Genomic DNA, 21990 nt, shown 5'->3' on the forward strand with positions numbered 1-21990 from the left:
TCTCCCCTTTCCCCTCCCCCAGTGCATTCTTCTCCCCCCTCAATTTTACCCTAAAGAAGTCAGCATGGGGAAGCTAGGTGACACAGTCGACAGAGTACCTGCTCTGGACCTAGGAGGACCCAAGCCCAAATCTGGGCTCAGATACAAGACACTCACCAACTCAGATTGCCCCCCCCCAAATAAGATAAAAAATAAATGCTTTACAGATATTATCCCTTTATAATTAATTCCCACCTGTTCCCTCTGTCTAAATTTATTCCTATCATCTGCCCTAATACTCAGAAAGCTCTTATGATTTAGACATATCATCTTCCCATGTAGGAATATAAACAATTTAACCTTTTAGCATCTCTCATGATTTCTTTTTCCTGTTTACCTTTTTATACTTCTCTAGAATCTTACTTTTGAAAGTCAAATTTTCTATTCAGTTCAGGTCTTTTCATCACATATACTTGAAAGTCCTCTTTTTCATTGAAGTCCCATTTCCCCCCCCCCCAAAGATTATACTCAGTTTTGCTGGGTAGGTGATTTTTGGTTGTAATCTGTAAGGACCAATTTTTAATTGAGGATTGACTGAGGATAATGATGAGGATTTGATGGATGATTGATGATTGGTTGATTAATGATGGCAAAACTTATGGTACTTACTTTGCTGGTCTATTGTGAAGAAAACTCTTTTTCATTTTTAAGGTACTATATAAAAGTTTAATTAGGTGGCTTGCCGTAATATTGGGGCAAGGAAGGAGACTGATAGCCTCCCTCAAAACAGAGCAGGATTTATTTAACAAGAATGAACTTTAAAAAACACAAACAGGATCAGTAGGATTAAGGGAAAGGAAATAAAATGGGGAAAGGGAAAATGATACAACCTGAACACCACTACCACCCAGGAATCAGCTGAGAACACACAGCAGTGTCCTGTTGCCTTCCAGCTTCAAGCTAGAATGGCAAAAAAAACCTCCCTTCTTCCCAGCCGATCCAAGGCTGACCACACACAGACCCCAACCAATTGGCTGGCCACTCTGACAGTCACATGACTACCCTCAATGGGCTTCCATGTAGGCATTGGCGAGTGGTGATGATGTGAGGTGCCAGTGCCATGGCAACAGCTACAACCAGTGGGTGAAGCACTGTGCAGTTTGGGGATCCCCAGACCAGTGTGCACGCCAAGTTTTTTTAATTCTAGCCAAAAGATGGGGTCATAAAACCTCAAATTCTTTACAAATAGGAATTTCTTTGCCCTCTGAAACATCATATTCCATGCCCTCAAGTCCTTTAATGTAGAAACTGCTAGATCCTATGCTATTCTTACTATGGCTCTACAGTATTTGAATTGTTTCTTTCCAGCTGCTTGCAATATTTTCTCCTTGACCTGGGAGCTCTGAAATTTGGCAATAATATTTCTGGAAGTTTTCATTTGGGGATCTCTTTCAGGAGGTGGATTCTTTCAATTTCTATTTTACCTTCTACTTCTAGAAATACCAAGGCAATTTTCCCTGACAATCTCTTTGAAGAGGATGTCTAAACTCTTATTTTGATCATGGTTTTAAGGTCGTCCAATAAATTTCAAATTATCTCTTCTGGATCTATTTTCTAGGTCAGCTGTTTTTCCAAGAAGATATTTCACATTGCCCTCTATTTTTTTTATTCATTTGGATTTGCTTTTTTGTATCTTGGTTTCTCATAAAGTTGCTAGGTTCCATTTGTTCAATCCTAATTCTTAGGCAATATTTTTCTTTAGAGAGCTTTTGTATCTCCTTTTTCATTTGGCTTTTCAAGATGTTCACTTTTTTCTCATGACTTTCCTGCATCACTCATTTCTATTTTCATTTTTTCCTCTACCTCTCTTACTTTATCTTCAAAGTCCTTTTTGAGAGCCTCTATGGCCTGAGACAAATTCATATTTTTCTTGGCAGCTTTGGATGTAGGATCCCTGGCATTGTTATCAAGGGTGCACCTTGATCTTCCTCATCACTAAAGAAACTTTCTCTGCTTGCTCATCTTGCCCATCTTTTACTTGACTTTTAACTCCTTCTTACAGTGGGGCCTTGCTTCCAAGCTACACTGTCCCAAGCTTCAGGGGGTCCCAGGTGTTATGATTTAAGGTCCTTCACTCACCTGGCCTATGCTCTGGTCTGTAAATAACACCAGGCCAACTTGCTAATTAACCAGGCAATAAAATTTTGTTTGCTGTGGTTGTTAGCTCCAACAAGCCTGTGCCCCTCCCCTACCTGGGCCTCCTCTGCTCAAGATTTCTTCCTGGTTCTCTGCTGGGGTAGGACTTCCAAATTCCTCCTCAGCTCCTGAAGATACCCTTCTATCCCCACCCCTCCCCAGTCAGCTGTTCAGCCCTCTCACCAGACCATGAGCTTAGTTCCAGAAGATGTCAGTGCTGCAGCTGATTTGGAGGCTTGGGGGTAAATTTCTCTGGTGTAGCCTGCCTGGGGTTGGATCTGTGTCAGCATGATCACAGGGTTGGACTCTACTTCCAGTCTAGCACCCCTCCTGCTGGAATTCTAAGCCATCTTTGGCTGGAAAATAATCTCAGTCCATCTTTTTGTGGGTTCTGCTGCTCCAGGAATTGTCTTATGGCTGTGTTTGGAGCTTTTTGGATTCGTTCCTCCTTATTTCTACCCATCCATTGTGTTTCAGTAGAAAATTTTGGAATTTCACTAGTCTACAATATATATAGTCTTATTGGGAAATATTTATCTAAGTCAACTCCCTCCTTTTATATATGATAGAATACAAATACTTACTTACAATGTGGTATCTTTTTCATGAGCCTTTAACTATTTGCAATGACAACTAAATCTATCCTAGTCCATTCTCTCAGGGATAGGTAGAAAACAAACTTCAATTTTCTCCAAACTTTATCTCAGAATCAAAGGAATAGAGAGATTGGATGTAACACTTTAGTGTCTAGAATTAAACATCTAAGGTCTTAGATAAACTTGGGCTAAAAAAATCATTACATGATTTCCTTCATATTTAATGTACTTTTTTTTTCTAGCTGGTATTGAGTACTTATGCAGTACTGCTTAGTCTTTTTATACAGAAGGGAGAAACTGACTTTCTGATGAATGTAGCTTTCTGTCCCATGTAGTTTCTTGTTCTACTCCCCTTAACTCAAACTAAAAGAAGAATATTTTAATATTGCATGAATATGCAAGTGGTAGTATGACTCCCCAGGGCTGATTCCCCTCCAATAAAGAGATAGTAGTTTTTCCAAAGGCCAGTAAAACTATGAATACCCTTTGACCTATCAATACCACTACTATATCTGTATCCCAAAAGAGATTTTTTAAAAAGGAAAAGGACATATATGTACAAAAATATTTAGGGCAGCTCTTTTCTTATGGCAAAGAATTGGAAATTGAAGCAATGCCCATAAACTGAGGAATGGCTGAACAAGTCATGGTATATGATTGTGATGGAATACTATTGTGCTATAATAAATGATGAGCTAAATGCTCTCAGAAAAACCTGGGAAGACTTACATGAACTAATGCAAAATGTAAAACCAGGAAAATGTCATACACAGCAACAACAATATTGTAAGAAGATGAACTGTGAATGACTTAGCCATACAATGATCCAAGACAACTCTGAGGCATTTAAGATGAAAAATGCTATCCAGTCCTGGAAAAAGAATTAATGCTGTCAATATAGATTAAAGCATACTTTTGTTACTTTATTTTTCTTGAGTTTTGATTTTTTGTCTGTTTTCTTTTACAGTATGACTAATACAAAAATGTTTTGCATGACTAAAAATATATAACCTATATCAAACTGCTTGCCTTCTCAATGAGGGGGTGGGGAGAGAGGGAACTCAAAAATTTTAAGATAAATGTTGAAAATTGTGTTTACATGTAATTGGGGGAAAATGAGAGAGAAGAGGAGGGGTGCTCACTTTAAAAAGGTTAATAAGCAGATGCCCTAGGGGCTAAGAGTGATCATATTCCTCAGCCAAGCCTTAGTTCTGAATGGCAAAACTAGACTAAGAGAGCAAGTTTTGACAAATGAGGAAAAGGAAGGATTACAGAGTAATATCAATTATCAAATGATACAGCATAATATTAATTTCCTCAGGTAGTAGCCCCTCCATGGTCACAATCCACCCATACCTGCCATTAGTTGTGGACAAGTTTATGGCAAAGCCATAAATATTTTTACCTTTTAAAAATTACAGAAAGAGGCGCAGCTAGGTGGAGCAGTACATAAAGCACCAGCCCTGGATTCAGGAGGACCTGAGTTCAAATCCAGCCTCGGACACTTGACATTTACTAGCTGTGTGACCCTGGGCAAGTCACTTAACCCCCACTGCCCTGCAAAAAAAAATTACAGAAAGATCTAGATTTTTAAAAAATTAATTACATAGTTTATTCTGAATCAGCTCAAGTTGGCTCAGAGCAGCATATTGATTAAATATTAATAGCAGGTCACATTTATATGCTTTTCTTTTAAAAATATTTTCCCCCATTTATATGTAAAAACAATTTTTAACATTTGTGTTTTTTTAAGTTTTGAGTTCCAAATTCTAACCCTCCCTTCTTCCTGTTACCCTTCCCTGAGATGGTAAGCAATCTGATATAGGTGATATTATGTAAAACATTTTCATATTAATCATTTTGTGCAAGAAGACTTGAGAAAGAAGAAAAGAAAAAAGGAAGGAAGAAAGGAAGTAAAAGAAAGAATAATATGCTTAAGTTTGTATTCAGACATCTGGAGGGAGATAGTATTTTTCATCATGAGTCCTTTGGGATTGTTAGATCACTGTACTGATCAGAGTAGCCAAGTCTTTTATAATTCTTCATCAAGTTCTTCATCTTACAATATTGCTGTTACTGTGTACAATGTTCTCCTGGTTCTGTTCACTTCACTTAGTATTAGATCATGTAAGTCCTTCTAGGTTTTTCTGAAATAATTCTGCTTGTCATTTCTTATAGCACAATAGTATTCTATTACAATCACACACCACAACTTGTTCAGCTATTCCCCAATTGATGGGCATCCCCTCAATTTCCAATTCTTTGCCAATGCCACAAAAAGAAATGCTATAAATATTTTTATTTTTGTAGAAATATATTTTTACCTTTTAAAAATTTTTAAAAATATTTTTCTTATCTTTTGGAATACAGATCCAGCAATACTGGGTCAAAGGGTGTGCATAATTTTATAGCCTTTTGGGCATAATTCCAAATTGCTCTCCAAAAGGGCTGGATAAGTTCACAACTCCACCAACAGTACATTAGTGTTCCAGTTTTCCCACATTACCCCCAACATTTACTATTTTCTTTTTTTTTATATTATCCTATTTCTCTATTCAATAGTGATTTAGAACATTTTTTTCATATGACTATAGTTACCTTTGATTTCTTTGAAAATTGCTTCTTCGTATCCTTTGACTATTTATCAATTGGGGAATGACCTGTATTCTTATAAATCTGAATTCATTCTCTATATATTTGATAATAGAGGCCTTTATCAGAGATACTTGCTACAAAAAAACCTTCCCCAGTTTCCTACTTACCTTCTAATTTTGGTTGCATTTGTTTGTTTCTGCAAAACCTTTTTAATTTCATATAACCAAAATTATCCATTTTACATTTCATAAGGCTCTCTATATCTTGTTTGGTCTTAAATTCTTCCCTTAATCACAAATCTGACAGGTAAACTATTCCACGTTCTCCTAATTTGCTTATGATATCACTCTTTATATGTAAATCATGTTCCCATTTTGACCTTATCTTGGTATATGGTGTGAGATGTTGGTCTATACCTAATTTTTTGTCATACTGTTTAGATTAAAATTGAAATAGAAATTAAATCCATAGCTAGAGAATAAGATCCTAAAATCAGTGGATTTTTAGCATAATTTGGATTTATCTTTCAATACTTACTCTGCCAAGTTCGAACTCTTCTATTTTCTTGGAATATTTTGTGGACAATGAAGATGATCAGAAATATGAAAACTAATAGAACTAAAACATACCAGGTTATCCTCATGGTACAAGGAGAATCTGTTGGGAGGGAAGGGGTTAGAAAACAAATATATTTAAATGTTTAATAAAATGAATCAAGAGATTTATCAAATTGTTTTTATGCCTGTCTCCTACCGAAAACATATCAGAGAACATTATTTTTTTTATAACATCTCCTATAGGGAAAACCAGATCAGAGACAGACAGGAAAAACACAGTACCAGTTTATTTGTGCCCAAAACAAGCAGCATGCACATGCAGAGACTCCTTCCAAAGAAGAAGTTCAAAGACTCCTTTTTTTGTGAAGGTATATATAAACTCTCTCTGCTCACTGGTTACAGAGCTTAGTTTAGGTCTAAATTGGTAAATCAATCAGATCCAGATTGATTAACTTTTGATTTTCCTGGTTCATTAGTACAGGGTGTTATCAGTTTCATTAGCATGATACAAATCAACTTAAAAGCAAACTTTATAACAAGAGTTATATAATAAGCAGTTTAACAGTTCAACTTAACAAGAATGTATGAAATGCAAATCAGTTTGATAATTCAACTTAAAAGCAAATAAGGAGTTATCAAGGACAAGGATGCCCAGATGTTTTTACAGGGATTGCTCCAGCAGACGAAGGTGTTTGTTAGAGAGCTGTAAAATCTACCAATTATTCTGGGGAAAGAAGTCATTAGATAGCAGCTTATTATCTTGGGGAAAGAAGCCAGTAGATAGGGACTTACAGCTAGCTGTAAATTTCCCAGACATTTGGAAAGACAAATAATATGTAGCATTCAAAAGGAGTTTGGGTGACACCCAAAATAATTTCTGGAGTTTGCCTGACACCCACTAGTATATTGTCTGGGTTCAGTTTGGAATTCAGTTGGAGGGCATTCTGATCTTATTAATCCAAAACTTCATAAAATTCTTTTGGATAATAAGACAGCGCCATCAAATCCAGGTGGTTTATATATTCATCATAATAAGAGCTAAGAAGTAGTTGTAATATGTTGTACTGGAATGAAAAAATTTAAATTCTATCCCTAACTCTGCCACTAACTAGCCTGGTAATCTCATGCAAATCCTTTCTGTGCCAGAGTTTCTTCATCTGTAAAATGAAGTAAGTGAAACTGATGATCTCTAGCTATATTTTCTCTCATCTGTAAAAGTTTATGATTATATTTACTTTGAACTTAATATTCATTTTTGCTATAATTTCCTTCACTGGAAATAGAAATGTAAAATTCTTGAGGGCAGGGACTCTCTTGTTTTTGTCATATCCCTAGTACTTAACACAGTGCCCAGCACAAAGTAGGTGCTTCATAAATGGAAATTAATTGAATTAAAATAATGATATGAGATTCATAATGTGAACAATATTATCATAAGGCAAATGCTAAATACTGTTCTCAGGACAGGAAAATCTATTGTTGAACTTTATATGATAATGTTTCTAGTATCTAAGTAAGGGATTATGACCAGCAAAATAAAATGATAATGGACTGATAAATCAGTTTATGAAAAAATGGCTTCCCCAAATGTGAGAATGGCCCACTCTGGTTTTGCCATTAAATTCTTAATACCACAATTATGTCCATGCCACATGTCATATTTATTGTTGTTCAGTTGTTTCCAACTCTTCATGACCCCCATTTGAGGTTTTCCTTGGCAAAGATATTGAAGTGGTTTGCCATTTCCTTCTCTACCTCATTTTACAGATGAGGAAACCGAGGCAAACAAGGTTAAGTGGCTTGCCCAGGGTCTCATACAGCTAGTAAGTGTCTGAGGCCAGATATGAACTCAGGTATTCCTGACTCCAGGCCCAGTGCTATAACACCTAGCTGTCCGCACATATCATAGGGACATAGTTAAATCTGAAGATCCAAGAGAAAAGACTCCCAGAATATGGAAAGTTCTATTTCTATGAAAACAAGTACTTTCCCCCAGGGCAAGTACTTCATTGTCTATTCTATGTGTAAATTGGGAGATGTAAGGTGTTAAATTTTAGGTAGGACAAGGGCACAGAATAAAATAAGCATCTTGGATCATAGATAAAAACACTTCATTTCTGCAGATTAAATTCACTTTTACATTTTTCCAAAAAAAATTAAATATTTATTGCCAACTCCCTTAAGGAGAGGATATCCAAAGTTCATTTATGCACAGATTTTCTCAAAACATGAAAAAATGTAGTTATATTTTTGCAGAACACTGGAATCCCTTCTGTAAATCACTATTATCTTTCTGAGTTATGGGGCCAAAGGAGACAAGTAGAAAACCATTTCACCCCATATAGGCTTAGAATTTATAGATTCTCCATGAATGCTAAATGAATTTTTTCTTTATAGCAAAATATGAAACAATACAAAGGCTTGTTTTGTGCCTTATGCTTTGGGAAAAACACAAAAATCAATGCAATATACATAAATGTACATTGAAAAATGTAGTGTTTTTATACCTATAATCCAAAGTCCTAGATCTTTCAACCCTCTCTGACAGCTTCCTAGTTTAAAATACTCATGTACTTCCTAGATAGATAAGATGATTTTCTGTATGAAGTAAAACATATTTTTGCCCCCACAGTAAAGAGTTTCTCATGGCACTTAGGCAGATGTATAAAGCAGGCAAAGTGGATCTTTGAAATATCCTTATCTTCCCAGAATTTCTCTTCCAGTGGAATTCAGTGCCCTCTAGATACCCACTTTGGTACCTGACCCAAGCCTACACCTTTCTCCTCAAGCATTGTCCCATGCTTAAAAATCCTCTTTTTTTCCTCTCACCCAAACTCTCATTCATTCCTTCAGTGCACTGATCACAACTGGTTGGGGAGGAAAACTAGCAGTTCAACTTATTCCAACTAATGTGTTATATACACTTATCTGTTTTATGTATAATAATGTATTACCCATTACCCGGCCAGTGGTATTTCCATTCTAATAGAGGAGAGGTGATACAAATTGTGGAGCCTGGTTTTAGGCTACAAAAGATTAAAGTTGCAGAATACACAAAGGACTCATTCCTGCCTGGCAAGCATAAGGATAACCAATGGATATCATGCATGGCCACTGGTGGCACATAATCAAGGGGTCTAGGAAGAAGTTTCCAAAACATATTGGAGACCCCCTGTGCAGGATATATGGGAGGATAGGGACAGGAGCTGCTCAAGATGAGCTCATGTATGGGTTGAGATCAGTATCAGTAGAGGGAAATCAAAAGTCAATCAAAGGATTGAAGAAGAGGTAATAACCTCCAAGGAGCGAATCTCTAATGGTGGGCTTTCAAGCATCAGCAATAAGAGCAAGGAGATTTTCTTTTAAATTTAGGGGAAGAGGACTTTCCCAGAGACCTCTAATCACACTAGTAGGAGGCTTATTCTGCCTATGTTTAAGGAATGTATCATGGGCAAGTTCATCTTGAAGGAAAAAAGAAATGAAAGTAATATTTAGTCTCGGGCCCTATTCTTTTATTCATGAATTCACTTTCATATTTGGCTTTAATGTGAAAATGATGAGGGAATTATAATTTCTTAGTTGTACTCAATTATTACCAGAAAACGTGTCCCCAACTTTCCTTCTAATTCCCTTAGATAACTTACTTCCTGTCTCCATTTCAAGTTGTAGAGAAACCAAATTGCAGCTGTTGAGGCTTTGCACACTTCTGTGAGAGCTATTTAGCAAAGCTCCTTTCATTGGGTCTTTCCTGAAAGTTGAGTTGCTAAGGTGGAGTTTTAGTATACAGGTTGTATCATATCCTCCCAAATCCTCAATGACAGGAACCGCAGTGAAGTTGAAAAGTACATGAAGTGGATGAAAATGCTCAGCTTTCATTTCCATTGAGTTATTCATTTCAGAAGCTAGAAGGAGAATAGAATTATGTACTTTAAGGGACTTACATATGAAAACTCACTATAACCTTATTTTTCCTTAAGAAAGAAGTATGAATGAATGGTCTTCACTAGAAGTTTAACTAAAGGAGGTGAAACTTTTAAGATGGCAGAACCAGTTGATAAATCAATCAATAAGCATTTATTAGGTGCTTGTTACTCCTCCTCAAATGGAGTAAAAAAGAGTTGAATACAACTGAACAACAATAACAACAACTGCTGCTACCACCACCAGCACCACCACCACCACTACTACTACTACTACTACTATTACAACTACTACTACCTAACATACAGCACTTTAATGTTTGCAAAGCTCTTTACAATGTTAAATCATTTGATGCTATGTGCCAGGTACTGTGCTAAGCACTTGGGATACAAAGAAAGGCAAAAATGTTACTCACTTCCTGCCAGAAAGATGAGGGACTTAAAATATGGAATGAAATATACATTTTTGGACATTGCCAATGTGGGAATTTGTTTTATTGTACTATGGCCATTATAAAGGTTTTATTTTGATTTTACTTTTTAAAATTACTTAATTGATAGAGAAAGGGAGGAAAAGATGGCAAACACATGTAAAATAAATAAAGTTGTAGGACTGGAGCAGGAATGACCATGTTCAAAGAGCAATTGACCACATTTGCCTCATGCTCTGTGGAGTAACAAATACTTTTTGCCCTTTTTAAGAAAGGAAAATAGCATCTGTGATGAGCCAACCTTGAAAATCTGCCTGGTAACCTGGCATCATGGGACTCTGTCCAATTTTCTGTGAGGCTCTTTTAACCCAAGGCTGGGTGGAGATTAGGAAGAAGACTAGGTCTGAGATGTCATCTCTATTCTTACATTTATAAAATATATATCTATAAAATTATAAGTCATCCTCAACTGATAAATGATCAAAGGATATGAACAGGCAATTATATTCTCAGAATTTCCTGGGACATTGAGAGATTAAATGACTTGCCCAGAGTCACACAACCAATATGTGGCAGTGTGAATACAGCACTTCCTGATTCTAATGCCAGCTCTCTATTCAGCATGCCTCTCTAAGTGATGGAAATACAAAGACAAAAAATTATAAGTTATTCTACTGGGGTGACTATGGCTCATACACTGATGAGTATGATAACACAATACAGAAATAAGTATAAGACAAAGTATGGCATGATGAGGGCAAAGAAAAGAACCAAACAAAATGATCTAGGAAAATGTTGAGAAAAAAGAGAACATTTTTGTCTAGGGGAATCAGAAAGAGCTCCACTGACAAGGTTGTACCTCAATGCAGCCCTAAGGATTCTGAAAGGCAGAAATGAGAATGTAGAGCATTCCAGGCTGCAGGGTAAACCTGACTAAATTCAAGGAAGCAGAAGATGTCATACTAAAAGCAAGGAATATCTGCTTCTCAACTAGTTTGGGTTGTTGTTGATGTTGTTGAGCCTTTTCAGTTGTATCTGACTCTTCATGACCCCGTTTGGGGTTTTCTTGGTAAAAACACTGGAGTCGTTTTCCATTTCCTTCTACAGCTCATTTTACAGATGAGGAAACTGAGGCAAACAAGGGTAAATTATTTGTCCAAAGTCACATAGCTGATAAGTGTCTAAGACCAAATTCAAACTCAGGTTATCCTGACACCAGATGTGGCACTCTATCCACTGCACCACTTAGCTACCCTGCAGCTGAAGTAATATAAAATAATGCAAAATAAAGCTGAAAATGCATGTTGGAATCAGATTGTGGAGAGCCATAAATCTGCTAAAACATTCCCTTTTGATCCAAGAAGCAATAGGCTTGCTTCTGAGCAGAAGAATGACATGGCCACATCTTTGTCTTTGAAGATTATTTTGGCTGTACTCTTACTAACAATGAATATAGGACAAGCTTTATTTAATAACAACAAAGCAAAATAATTCACAAAGAACTCACATTTTAGGCCATAAAAGTCAAAACAATTTCTCTTTCCTCTGGTGGGTCTCTATATCTTGACTTAAAGCCTTGGGTGGAGCCAGTTCAAAGAGCAAATAAAAACTTTTCCTGTGTCCTAGAGAATCAAGCCATCCCACTCCACCCCTCCAAGGACCTCCATCTCCCATGGACCTATTAATTATACCAGACATAGTGTCACTATGGGATTAAAACCCCTTAGGCAGGAAAGAACTAGAGAATCAACCTTTTTCAGAATTGTATTTTGCATATAACGTATGGCACCAACATAAGGCTGATCTTACAGGCTTAATCATTACTCACTCTGTACTCATATATGCTGTGTACAGTGTTCTCTGGCAATCAGGCTACAAATTCTCCCTATGCACAAACACTGTGATAATCATAAAGGGAAAGCAGTTCCATGAGAAGCCCTCCAGTACTAAGTCCTCCCAGCCTCCATAATCCCCCCATGTTTCCCCCACCTATACACTCAACCTTTCGCCCTCTATGCATTCTTTCTCACTCTTTACTTCATTCCCAGGGATTCAAGCTCTTAGCCTCATTCATGATGCCACAGTCACCCATGCTAGTCACTGTTCCCATGCAAAACACACACCCCAAATGCACACTCACTATAACCTTTGCTTTTTCTTTCAGACTAATACACTCACAACACCCATGTCAGCTTTTAGTTACCTCAATGCCATATACATACATCCTCTGTCTCTTTTCTAATACCTCTATTTCTTATGGAAGGTAAATGGACATTCATCTTTGAATCTAACCTCACAGTGGCAAAAGAAAGGGAAGAAATTCCTAGCAGTATTCCCCCAGCATCAAGACCTGCATCTGTCTTCCTCTTTCAGCCCTGCAGGGACCAATATCTCTTTGAGCAAGAGACTGACTTAAATGACCTTTATGGTAACTTCCAATTGTAAGATTCTGTCCTAGGGTCAGAAGTTATATTGTTAGGTCTATTACGGATGACTGGTACTTAATTCAATGACCCAGTGTCTTTGTCCTTAAAATAGAAATTATTGGGGGTGGCTAGGTGGCCCAGTGGATAAAGCACCAGCCCTGGATTCAGTAGTACCTGAGTTCAAATCCAGCCTCAGACACTTGACACTTACTAGCTGTGTGACCCTGGGCAAGTCACTTAACCCCCATTGCCCCGCCAAAAAAAAAAATAGAAATTATTTTCAACTTTGTTTTTGTTTTAAATTATATTTAACATAATGAATAATTTACCATTGATCATTTTTCTTTCCACTCCCCATACTTCTTTCAGTTTGTTGTTACCTTTGGTTGATAATTCTTGATGAATAAAATCCACAGTTCCTTTGGGTTCACACATCAAACATGAAGAATACAGCTGTAATTCACCAGGGCTTAATGGACAAACCTTAGACATATTATGAAATTGGAAGTGCTTTGCAGAAATTGACAGAACAATAATCTCATATTCCCTTTCTTGTTGCAGGAAGCTCACAAAAGAAATGTTGAATTCAGGGAGTGGATAAGTGAAGTTATTTAGTAAACTAATGTCAAGACAGGATAGTTCCATAATATTTCCTGCATTAAGAAAAGAAAGAAAAATCCTTTTGTATTGACAGACATAGATAGTATGGCATCTAAATAAATATATAGTTACCTCTCAGTTATTACCAGGCAGATCATAAATATTGTGTCTTACCTATGGCAAATCTTTCAAACTGATTGACAGTACCTACTGCATTTAATTATTTCCTTTTTTGACAGTCCTTGACAACCTGTTATGTATGAGTTGGGAACTCATACTTGCTTTTTGTTTGTTTGTTTGTTTTTTTGTGTCATACTTGCTTTTAATTTGCAGTTCTTTGATTATTAATGATGTAGAGAATTTTACATGGATTTTCATAGCTTGGATTTCTTCCTTTGAGAACTACCTATTTATATCCTTTGGCCAATTTATCTGTTGGAGTTTGGCTGCCATTATTATATATTTGAATCAGTTTCTTACATATCATAAATATCAGACTTTTATCAGATAAACTTATTACAAAGATTTTTCCCAGTTACCCATTTCTTTTCTAATTTTAACAACATTGATTTTTGTTTGTGCAAAAAGCTTTTCGATTTTATGAGGTCAAAGTTGTCCATTTTCCCTTTTATGATCCTCTCTATCATTTGTCTTGTTATGAACTCTTCCCATGAAGTTGTATCAGGTATTTTCTTCATTCACATATGTGATGTGACCTTTTAGATCTAAGTTATCTGACCATTGGGAGGTTATTGTGCTATGTGACGTGAAATTGTTATTTAAACCTTATTTCTTCTATCGGTTTCCAGTTTTCACAGCAGCTTTTGTTGGATAAAATCCTTACTCTAGTGATGAGCATCTTTGGGTTTATTGAACACTAGTTTACCAGATTCTTTTGCTTTTGTATGCTGTATTTCTAATCTGTTCCATTGACCAGCTCTTTTACTTTTTAACTTGTATCAAATAGTTTTGATGATTATTGCTTTGTAGTATAGTTTAAAATCTGATGCTGCCAGGTTTTCTCCCTATTTTTTTCATTATTTCTCTTGAGAGTCTTGATTTTTTGTTCCTCCAAATGAATCCTGTTGTTTTCCTAGCTCTATAATCTTTTCGTGGTTTGATTGGTATGGCACTGAATAAGTAAACAAATTTAGGTCATTGTCTCTAATACAATTATTCAGCTCCTAGGATTGGACCATATTCTTGTCTCCATAAACAGGGATTTATGTATCTAAAGCTTATTAGTATTTCTGGGAACTAAGCACCTAAATTCTCCCTTACTGAGATGACAAAACCATACAAATACTCTAGAACTTGGGCTGCAATCTGTCAGTATTCTGCTGAGTGTGTCTTAGAACATAGTGGGCTACCCAAATAAAAGACATCAAATTGAATGTACAAAGAGATATTATTTGACAACTGTCCAAAGCAATCATTCACTTTCAATTCAAATCAGTTTTCCATTGCCTCATCCTAGCACGGAGGTGATCCTGGGTTCTTGAAAGCCTGCAGAGAACAGGCCTTGGATGGTTCTATTGTTCAAGAAAGGATTAAAGTATAGTCTTAGTAATAGACTGTCTACTTTCTTAGGACCAGCCTAGGAAGGTACAAAAAGGCTCATCACCAGTAGGCTAGCCACTTTGGGATGTATTCGTGGCCCTGGCAACCAATAAAACAAACAAACAAATGTTATATGCATGTGGTTGTGTGTGTGTGTGTGTGTGTGTGTGTGTGTGTGTGTGTATCTGTATAAGTATCTATAAGTATACACATATACGTATGTATGTATGTATATGTGTGTGTGTATATATATATAATGAGGATAAATATATATGTGTGTATATATATATATATACATATATATATATACACACACACATATATATTTATCCTCATTCCTGTATAGTCAGTTATCTTCAGCTGCTACAGTGATGGTGCTGGGGTCAGGAGAAGAGAAAAGGCCAAGAATCACACATTTTCATACTATCTATAAACATTAGCAGGGACAGCTAGGTGGCACAGTGGATAGAGCACCGGCCCTGGATTCAGGAGGACCTGAGTTCAAATCCAGCCTCAGACACTTAATACTTACTAGATGTGTGACTCTGGGCAAGTCACTTAACCCCAATTGCCTCACCAAAAAAAAAAAAATTAGCTTAACTATTGGTATTCTGTATAATGTATTTTACGATTAAATATTATAAATAAATGTTTTTCTTTAAAAATAAACAAGCACAATTCTTGGTTTCACACCCTAATAATACATGCTATGTCAGTCCAATCAGGAAGTATTTATTAAGGGATTATTATGTAACAGGCATTATCCCAGTATGTTTATTATTTGTTGACCTTAAAAAACATTTGATTCGGTAAAGCAAAACTTGCCAACAAGGTGCTTCTTATGCACACATCAGGAACCATACAAGATTTCTTGAAAAAAGTAATTATTTTAGTTCAAAGGCAAAAGAGTTCAGTTCTGACTGCGGATCAAATGGTGTATTAGAGAGAATTGAGTAGGCTCACTATAACGATTACTATTAGTGGAAATTTTTTACTATTGCTGTTAGGAAAAATTTTTCAAACATCTCTGATCCTTATAGGCATTTATTGCACAAGGCAGCAATTTGGCAATTAGAGCTGGAACTGTCCAAATTATATAGTAACTCCACTATTCAGTTACTGATTTTCACAGGTGTTGATTTGAATTCATTTCCACTTGGCCACAAATTCACTGTGCTAATCAAGGGGGATGCTTACAAGTTATGACTCATTCAGACCACAGCTGGTCAGCCTAGAAAATAAATAGCAATGAGATCCAAAGCAAGTCTTCATTTCAAAAGCTCAAACTTGTGCCTTCATATTTTCATTTTCTGTCTCTCCAACAGGTGAAACCTCCCAGGGTAGCACTATGTAAAAAAGAAAGCAACATCCCATGGAGAGTGGATGATAAATGCACTGACGCTGTAAACCAGATTGGAAGCCTGGGAGTCCTGAGGGGAAAGAGGTTTATAAAAAGAACATAAAGGAAAGGCAGTTTAAATGTATGCCAGCAGACTGACATTTGGAAACTTCTACCTGGATGTGCCAGTATTTAAAAGACAAGTAGGGGGCATGAAGAGGGGAAATGTGTATACTGGGAAATAAAATATTTTAGGAACCATAAAACCCCTAAAGAGAGAAAGAATTTGCAGGACTAGTGTTGATAGAATTATAAGGTAAGGAAATAACCAAATGTTTTTGGTAACAAGTCCTGTTAGAGTTGGATTTCATCCAACATACATTTTCAAGAAGCCAGAGGTTTGTGATGACACTTCAAGGTTCAAAATATTCATATGCAGAGATGAGTTTCAGAGATCTTTGCTTTCGTTCCTCTTTTGCACAAATGAATTTTTAAGCTTATTCATCATTTTGTAAAAGTAGACAATGTGACAAGGCATCAGGCATCGTATAGTGTGTTTTAAAGTAAGTGGTTTTTCCTCCCTAGTCTGGCCTTCCAAATCACATTTTGGGCACTCCTCTATGGCTACAATAAAGCAGTTAGTTAAAAATCATCACAGGCAATAGTTGCATCTGCTGCCAGCTGGGTAAGAGGATAGAGTCTACCCTCCTGAGGCTGTTAAAAATGCATTCCATATAGCAGTCTTTGGCAAGATGATTTTTCCTGTCTTTGTTTTGTAACATGTTTAGAAATATCCTCTATCACATAATGTAATGATCTTGAAGCACAGCTAATTGGGAAGTATATCTTAAAAGTTCTTAATGCAAGATTAACTCCCTTCTTTTGGTATTACCTGAGACTTTTATTTTCTAACTTTTTTAGGCAATATTCAATTTAAAAAATATTATCCTACATCAGTCAATTCAACTAGTTATAAGATACCAGAAGCTCAAACATTATTGGGAAAACAGCAATAATAATAACAACAACAATAACAACAACAATAACTAGCATGTAAAGGTAGCCTTAAGGTTTTCAAAATATATTGCAAATATTATCTAAATGTATCCTCATACCTGGCAGGTAGTCATTACTATTATCTTCATCAAAATTGGCTCAAAGAGGGAATAACATACACACTCAATTGGGTATAGATAACTATCTTATACTACAGGAAAGTAGAGGGGGAAGAGGATAAGAGAAAGAGGGGTAATCATAGAAGGGAGGGCAGATTGGGGGGAGGAAGTAGTCAAAAGCAAAACACTGTTGAGGAAGGACAAGTGAAAGGAGAGAGAGAATAGAATAAATCAGGGGAAATAGAAGGGAGGGAAATAAAGTTGGCAATCATAACTATGAAAACAATTTTAAAGCAAGTTTCTCTCATAAAGGCCTCATTTCATGTAGAAATAAATCAAATTTGTGAAAAATAAGCCATTTCTCAATTGATAAATGATCAGAAGATATAAACAGTCAGTCAAAGCTATCTATAGCCATATGAAAAAATGTTCGAAATCACTATTGATTGGAGAAATGCAAATTAAAACAATTTCAAGGTACTACCTCACACCTGTTAGATTGGCTAATAGGACAGAGGGAAAATGACAAATGTTGGAAGGGATGTGGGAAAATTGAGACACTAATGCACTAGCAGTGGAATTGGATCAACTTGGAACTATGTCCAAAGGCTTATAAAACTATGCATGCTCTTTGGCCTATGTGAGAAAATAATGGGATTTGGCAGATACTCAAAGGCTCACCTGGAAATTAATCTAAACTGATTGAATTAAGTGAGAGTGATTGACTTTGCTGATTAGCCTACTTCAAGTTAATTAGATTGTAACCACACCTGGCTAGCCCTTAAGAAGGTATTGTTTTCAGAAGCTAAGGACTTTGAACTCAACTTGAGACCATTGGATTTGGGTGATGCCTACCAATCAGCTTGAAGCAGTGTGTAAGGACCACCTCTGCTCCAGACCTATAAAAAGCTTCCACACTCAGTTTGAGAGGCAGTTCATGGTTGAAGCAGTCTCATGTCAGAAGACTTGAGGAAGAACCAGACCAGGCTGGAACTCTAGGCTAGATAGGCCTTTTCTTAACTCCAAGTGTTCTTTTTTTCCCCTAATACATAGTATGCTTTAATAAATGCTTAATGCCCAAAGACTGGTGCTAAAGTTTCTAATTTAAGGTGACTACACATTTAGATTTTAAATGTCACACCTAGCAATGCCACTACTAGGTCTGTATCCCAAAAAAAGATAAAAAACAAAAAGGAAAAGGATCTATATGTACAAAAATATTTAGAGCAGCTCTTTTCTGGTGGCAAAGAATTGGAAATAAAGGAGACGTCCATAAACTGGGGAATGGCTGAACAAGTTGTGGTATATGATTGTAATGGAATACTATTGTGCTATAAGAAATGATGAGCAAGATGCTCTCAAAAAACTTGGAAAGAATTATATGAACTAATGCAAAATGAAATTAGTAGAACCGTGAGAATCTTGCAAACAGTAACAGGAATTATAAGCAGTATTCACAATACTGTGAATGACTTGCAATTCTCAGAAATACAATGATCCAAGACAACTCTAAAGGACCTATAATGAAAAATGCTATTCATCCCTAGAGAGAGAACTGATAGAGACTGAATACAGATCGAAGCTTACTTTTTTACTTTATTTTAGGGAGGTTTTTTTTGTTTTCTTTTACAACATGACTAATACGGAAATATGTTTTGCATGATTACACATGTATAAGCCATATTAAATTGCTTGTCTTCTCAATGAGGGGAGTGGGAAGGGAGGGCAAGAATTTGGAACTCAAAATTTTAAAAACAAATGTTAAAAACTAGTTTTAGGGGCAGCTGGTAGCACAGTGGATAGAGCACCGGCCCTGGATTCAGGAGGACCTGAGTTCAAATTCGATCTCAGACACTTGGGCAAGTCATTTAACCCCAATTGCTTCACCAAAAAAAGAAAGAAAGAGAGAAAACTGGTTTTATGTGTAACTGGAAAAAATAAAATACTAAATTAATAATTTTTAAAGAAATAATGAAACTAAAAAAACAAAAATGTACTGTGTGATATATCATAATTTTCATAATATATCATTTTACTATAATCAATATTTTTCTAGTTAGTGGTTTGGAAAATAAGAAAAAATGTTTAACATAGAAACTCATTAGAAGTTAAAATACATGTACTATGGTGCTTCAGGGTAAACATTGTCAGAAATTATCTTCTTCATCTTGACTTTTGTGCATTACAAACAATGCTTTGCCAAAACTGATTTTTATCAAGCATCCCACTTAACACCTGTCTTGTATAGATATAAAAAATTGTATAGCCCAAGCAAAGAGAAGAGTTGTTCATTTATCTAACGAATGGATAACTGAATCCACATATTAGGCCACAGTACAGGTGACTAACCAAAATATCACCATAATTACATGTTTAATTCAATTCACAAGCATTTATTTAACAACTACTATGCGCCAGACATTGTGCTAGATACTAGGAATACAAAGATTAAAACAAAACAGTGCCTGCCATCAAGGAGCTTACATTCACATGACACTATTTTTTGTACCACTCTTGCCATTGACTCAGAAAAATCTAACCAAAATATACTCAACTGACAAAGAGTTCATGAAATTCTTTTAGGCCTAGTCTACATTCTTTCCACTATTAGACCTAGAGGGATTTCCATGAGATTTCCACAGACCTACAGGGACTACTTTGGGAAAGAACCTGGATTTAAATCCTAGTTTTGATATTTAATATTCAATGCTCAGCAAGTACTTAAACTTTCTCAGCAATAAGTAAATAAAGTACTGGACCTGGACTCAAGCCATTCCTCTGACAATTACTTCTTATGAGACTATTAGCAAGTCACTTAAAATCTGAGCCTCATTTTCCTCATCTGTAAACTGCAAACAATAATCCTGTAGTGCCTATATCACAAGACTGTTCTGAGGCTCAAATTAGATAATGGATGGAAAGTGTTTTGCACACTTTAAATAACTATTTAAATGTTAGTTATTACTATTTGTAAAATGTAATAGATACTCACGTTTTAAAATTCTAAATTCTATGATCTAAGAATACAATCATGCCCAAATGTCAACTTGTTCATATCTTAGCATCTGGCTCACAATATTTCATAAGTGAAGTTATCTATCTTTTCATTATGCACATTAAATAATTCCATATCTCAGTTTTAAAATAGCATTAAAATGCATGCTTTGCTCAATCTCACACTCTGTCAACACAATTACAAATAATCCAATGAAAACTGAAAGATTCATTTATTCACATAGGGTGATATATAGAAAAGCATTCATATGATCAATCTCATCTCTTATTTGGTGGATTTGGAAATATGCAGACACAACTGAAAACATTTCAGCATATATTTGGAATTTATTTCCACTCTCTGTGGACATTAATCAAATGTACTTAGATAACAAAGAAACAACTCTTTCTCAAAGTCCTACATTACAATAAATGTTAAGAAATAAGTTAAGAAATTACTAATCTTCAGAGGATCTCTTTTTTTTTGCTAACACACATAAAAAGAATTTTAATTTCTTATCTATTGATTCAATCTCAATCTAGGACTTTTTAATTATCATAATATTGCAATTCTTTTTTGTATACATTCTGTTTCTCTCTCTATTAAAACATTATTTAAGCCAAGCATGTACATTATCTTAGTAGCATTTCTGAAAATCTAAAACAGCAGATTATTTATATGTATTTATATATATTATTATATGTGATTTGCACAGTGAATGTTTGATAAATATGTGTTGAATTTAATGAGAGCAGTGCAGTATGTAGCATTTTTATTGTAAGGATGAAAAGTTCAAAAAATTTTTAAATATGATAAATATCTTTATATAAAACATCATAATCCAATATCACAAAACTAGTTTTTAAAGTACAAAATAAGTGGGAAGGGATTCCTATGAACTTCCACAAACTAGAAACTTTATTTTAAAGTTTTCTTTTTAATTTTCATGTATATCATGTAATATATAATTCATCCATAATATCAAGGTTACTCTAGTATATTGCTAACATTTATATAGTACTTAAGGTTTGCAAAGCACTTTACATCTATTACTTCATTTGATAATGTATCAATTGTACCTTCATGTCATTTTGTTAGAGCTTATGAAGCATAACCATTTTTATAAGCAGCATGAATGCGGAAAAAAGGCTTTTTGCCATTACATGACATCAGGAAAATGGAGACCATTCACTACAATTGATTACTCACCTTTGGATGTCTTGAAATATTCTGGCAAAATTAAAATGAACATGATCATTATCACCACTAATAACTTGAGGAGAGCTGGTTTTGTCATATTCAAGCACATGGCATGAAATAACTCACATCTAGTGCAGTGATGGTGTGTTTCTTCCTGGTTTAAGTTTCATTTTTGTGGTATATTACGTTAATGTAACATACTTCAGACTTCCTTTTGTGGGTAAGATTGTTTTTTTGTTACAAAGAAGCTCTGAAGAGAGACTTCACATTTTTGGGGAGTAGCTTTTTCATTAAGAAAACTACCCTCTAATAAGCACTTTCAAGATATCTTCTAAATGTGAAATTTAAATAAATACATAGCCAAGGGGTTTTGTTCCTGTCTTGTTTTGTAGATGTTTGCTCATGTTTATCAATTTGTGCAGAGAAATATAATTCCACTCTCTAGTTGCCAAAGAGAAAGCAATGCATGCTTGCAAATATC

At 35.5% G+C, this 21990-nt stretch overlaps 1 protein-coding gene across 1 annotated transcript in view; it reads right to left on the minus strand.

Moving 5' to 3' along the window:
* TMEM156 (transmembrane protein 156) overlaps nucleotides 1-21618 on the minus strand; it is a 41080-nt gene extending 19462 nt beyond the window's left edge. Inside the window, exons 1-4 of the mRNA XM_043972968.1 lie at nucleotides 21519-21618; nucleotides 13081-13353; nucleotides 9568-9825; nucleotides 5904-6023 (exon numbers count right to left, since the gene is read on the minus strand). Of these exons, the coding sequence (XP_043828903.1) occupies nucleotides 5904-6023; nucleotides 9568-9825; nucleotides 13081-13353; nucleotides 21519-21618 (751 nt within the window). The remainder of the gene's footprint in view (nucleotides 1-5903; nucleotides 6024-9567; nucleotides 9826-13080; nucleotides 13354-21518) is intronic.
* Nucleotides 21619-21990: the final 372 nt, after the last annotated feature.

The sequence above is a fragment of the Dromiciops gliroides genome, chromosome 6, assembly GCF_019393635.1.
Source record: "Dromiciops gliroides isolate mDroGli1 chromosome 6, mDroGli1.pri, whole genome shotgun sequence".
Lineage (NCBI taxonomy): Eukaryota > Metazoa > Chordata > Mammalia > Microbiotheria > Microbiotheriidae > Dromiciops > Dromiciops gliroides.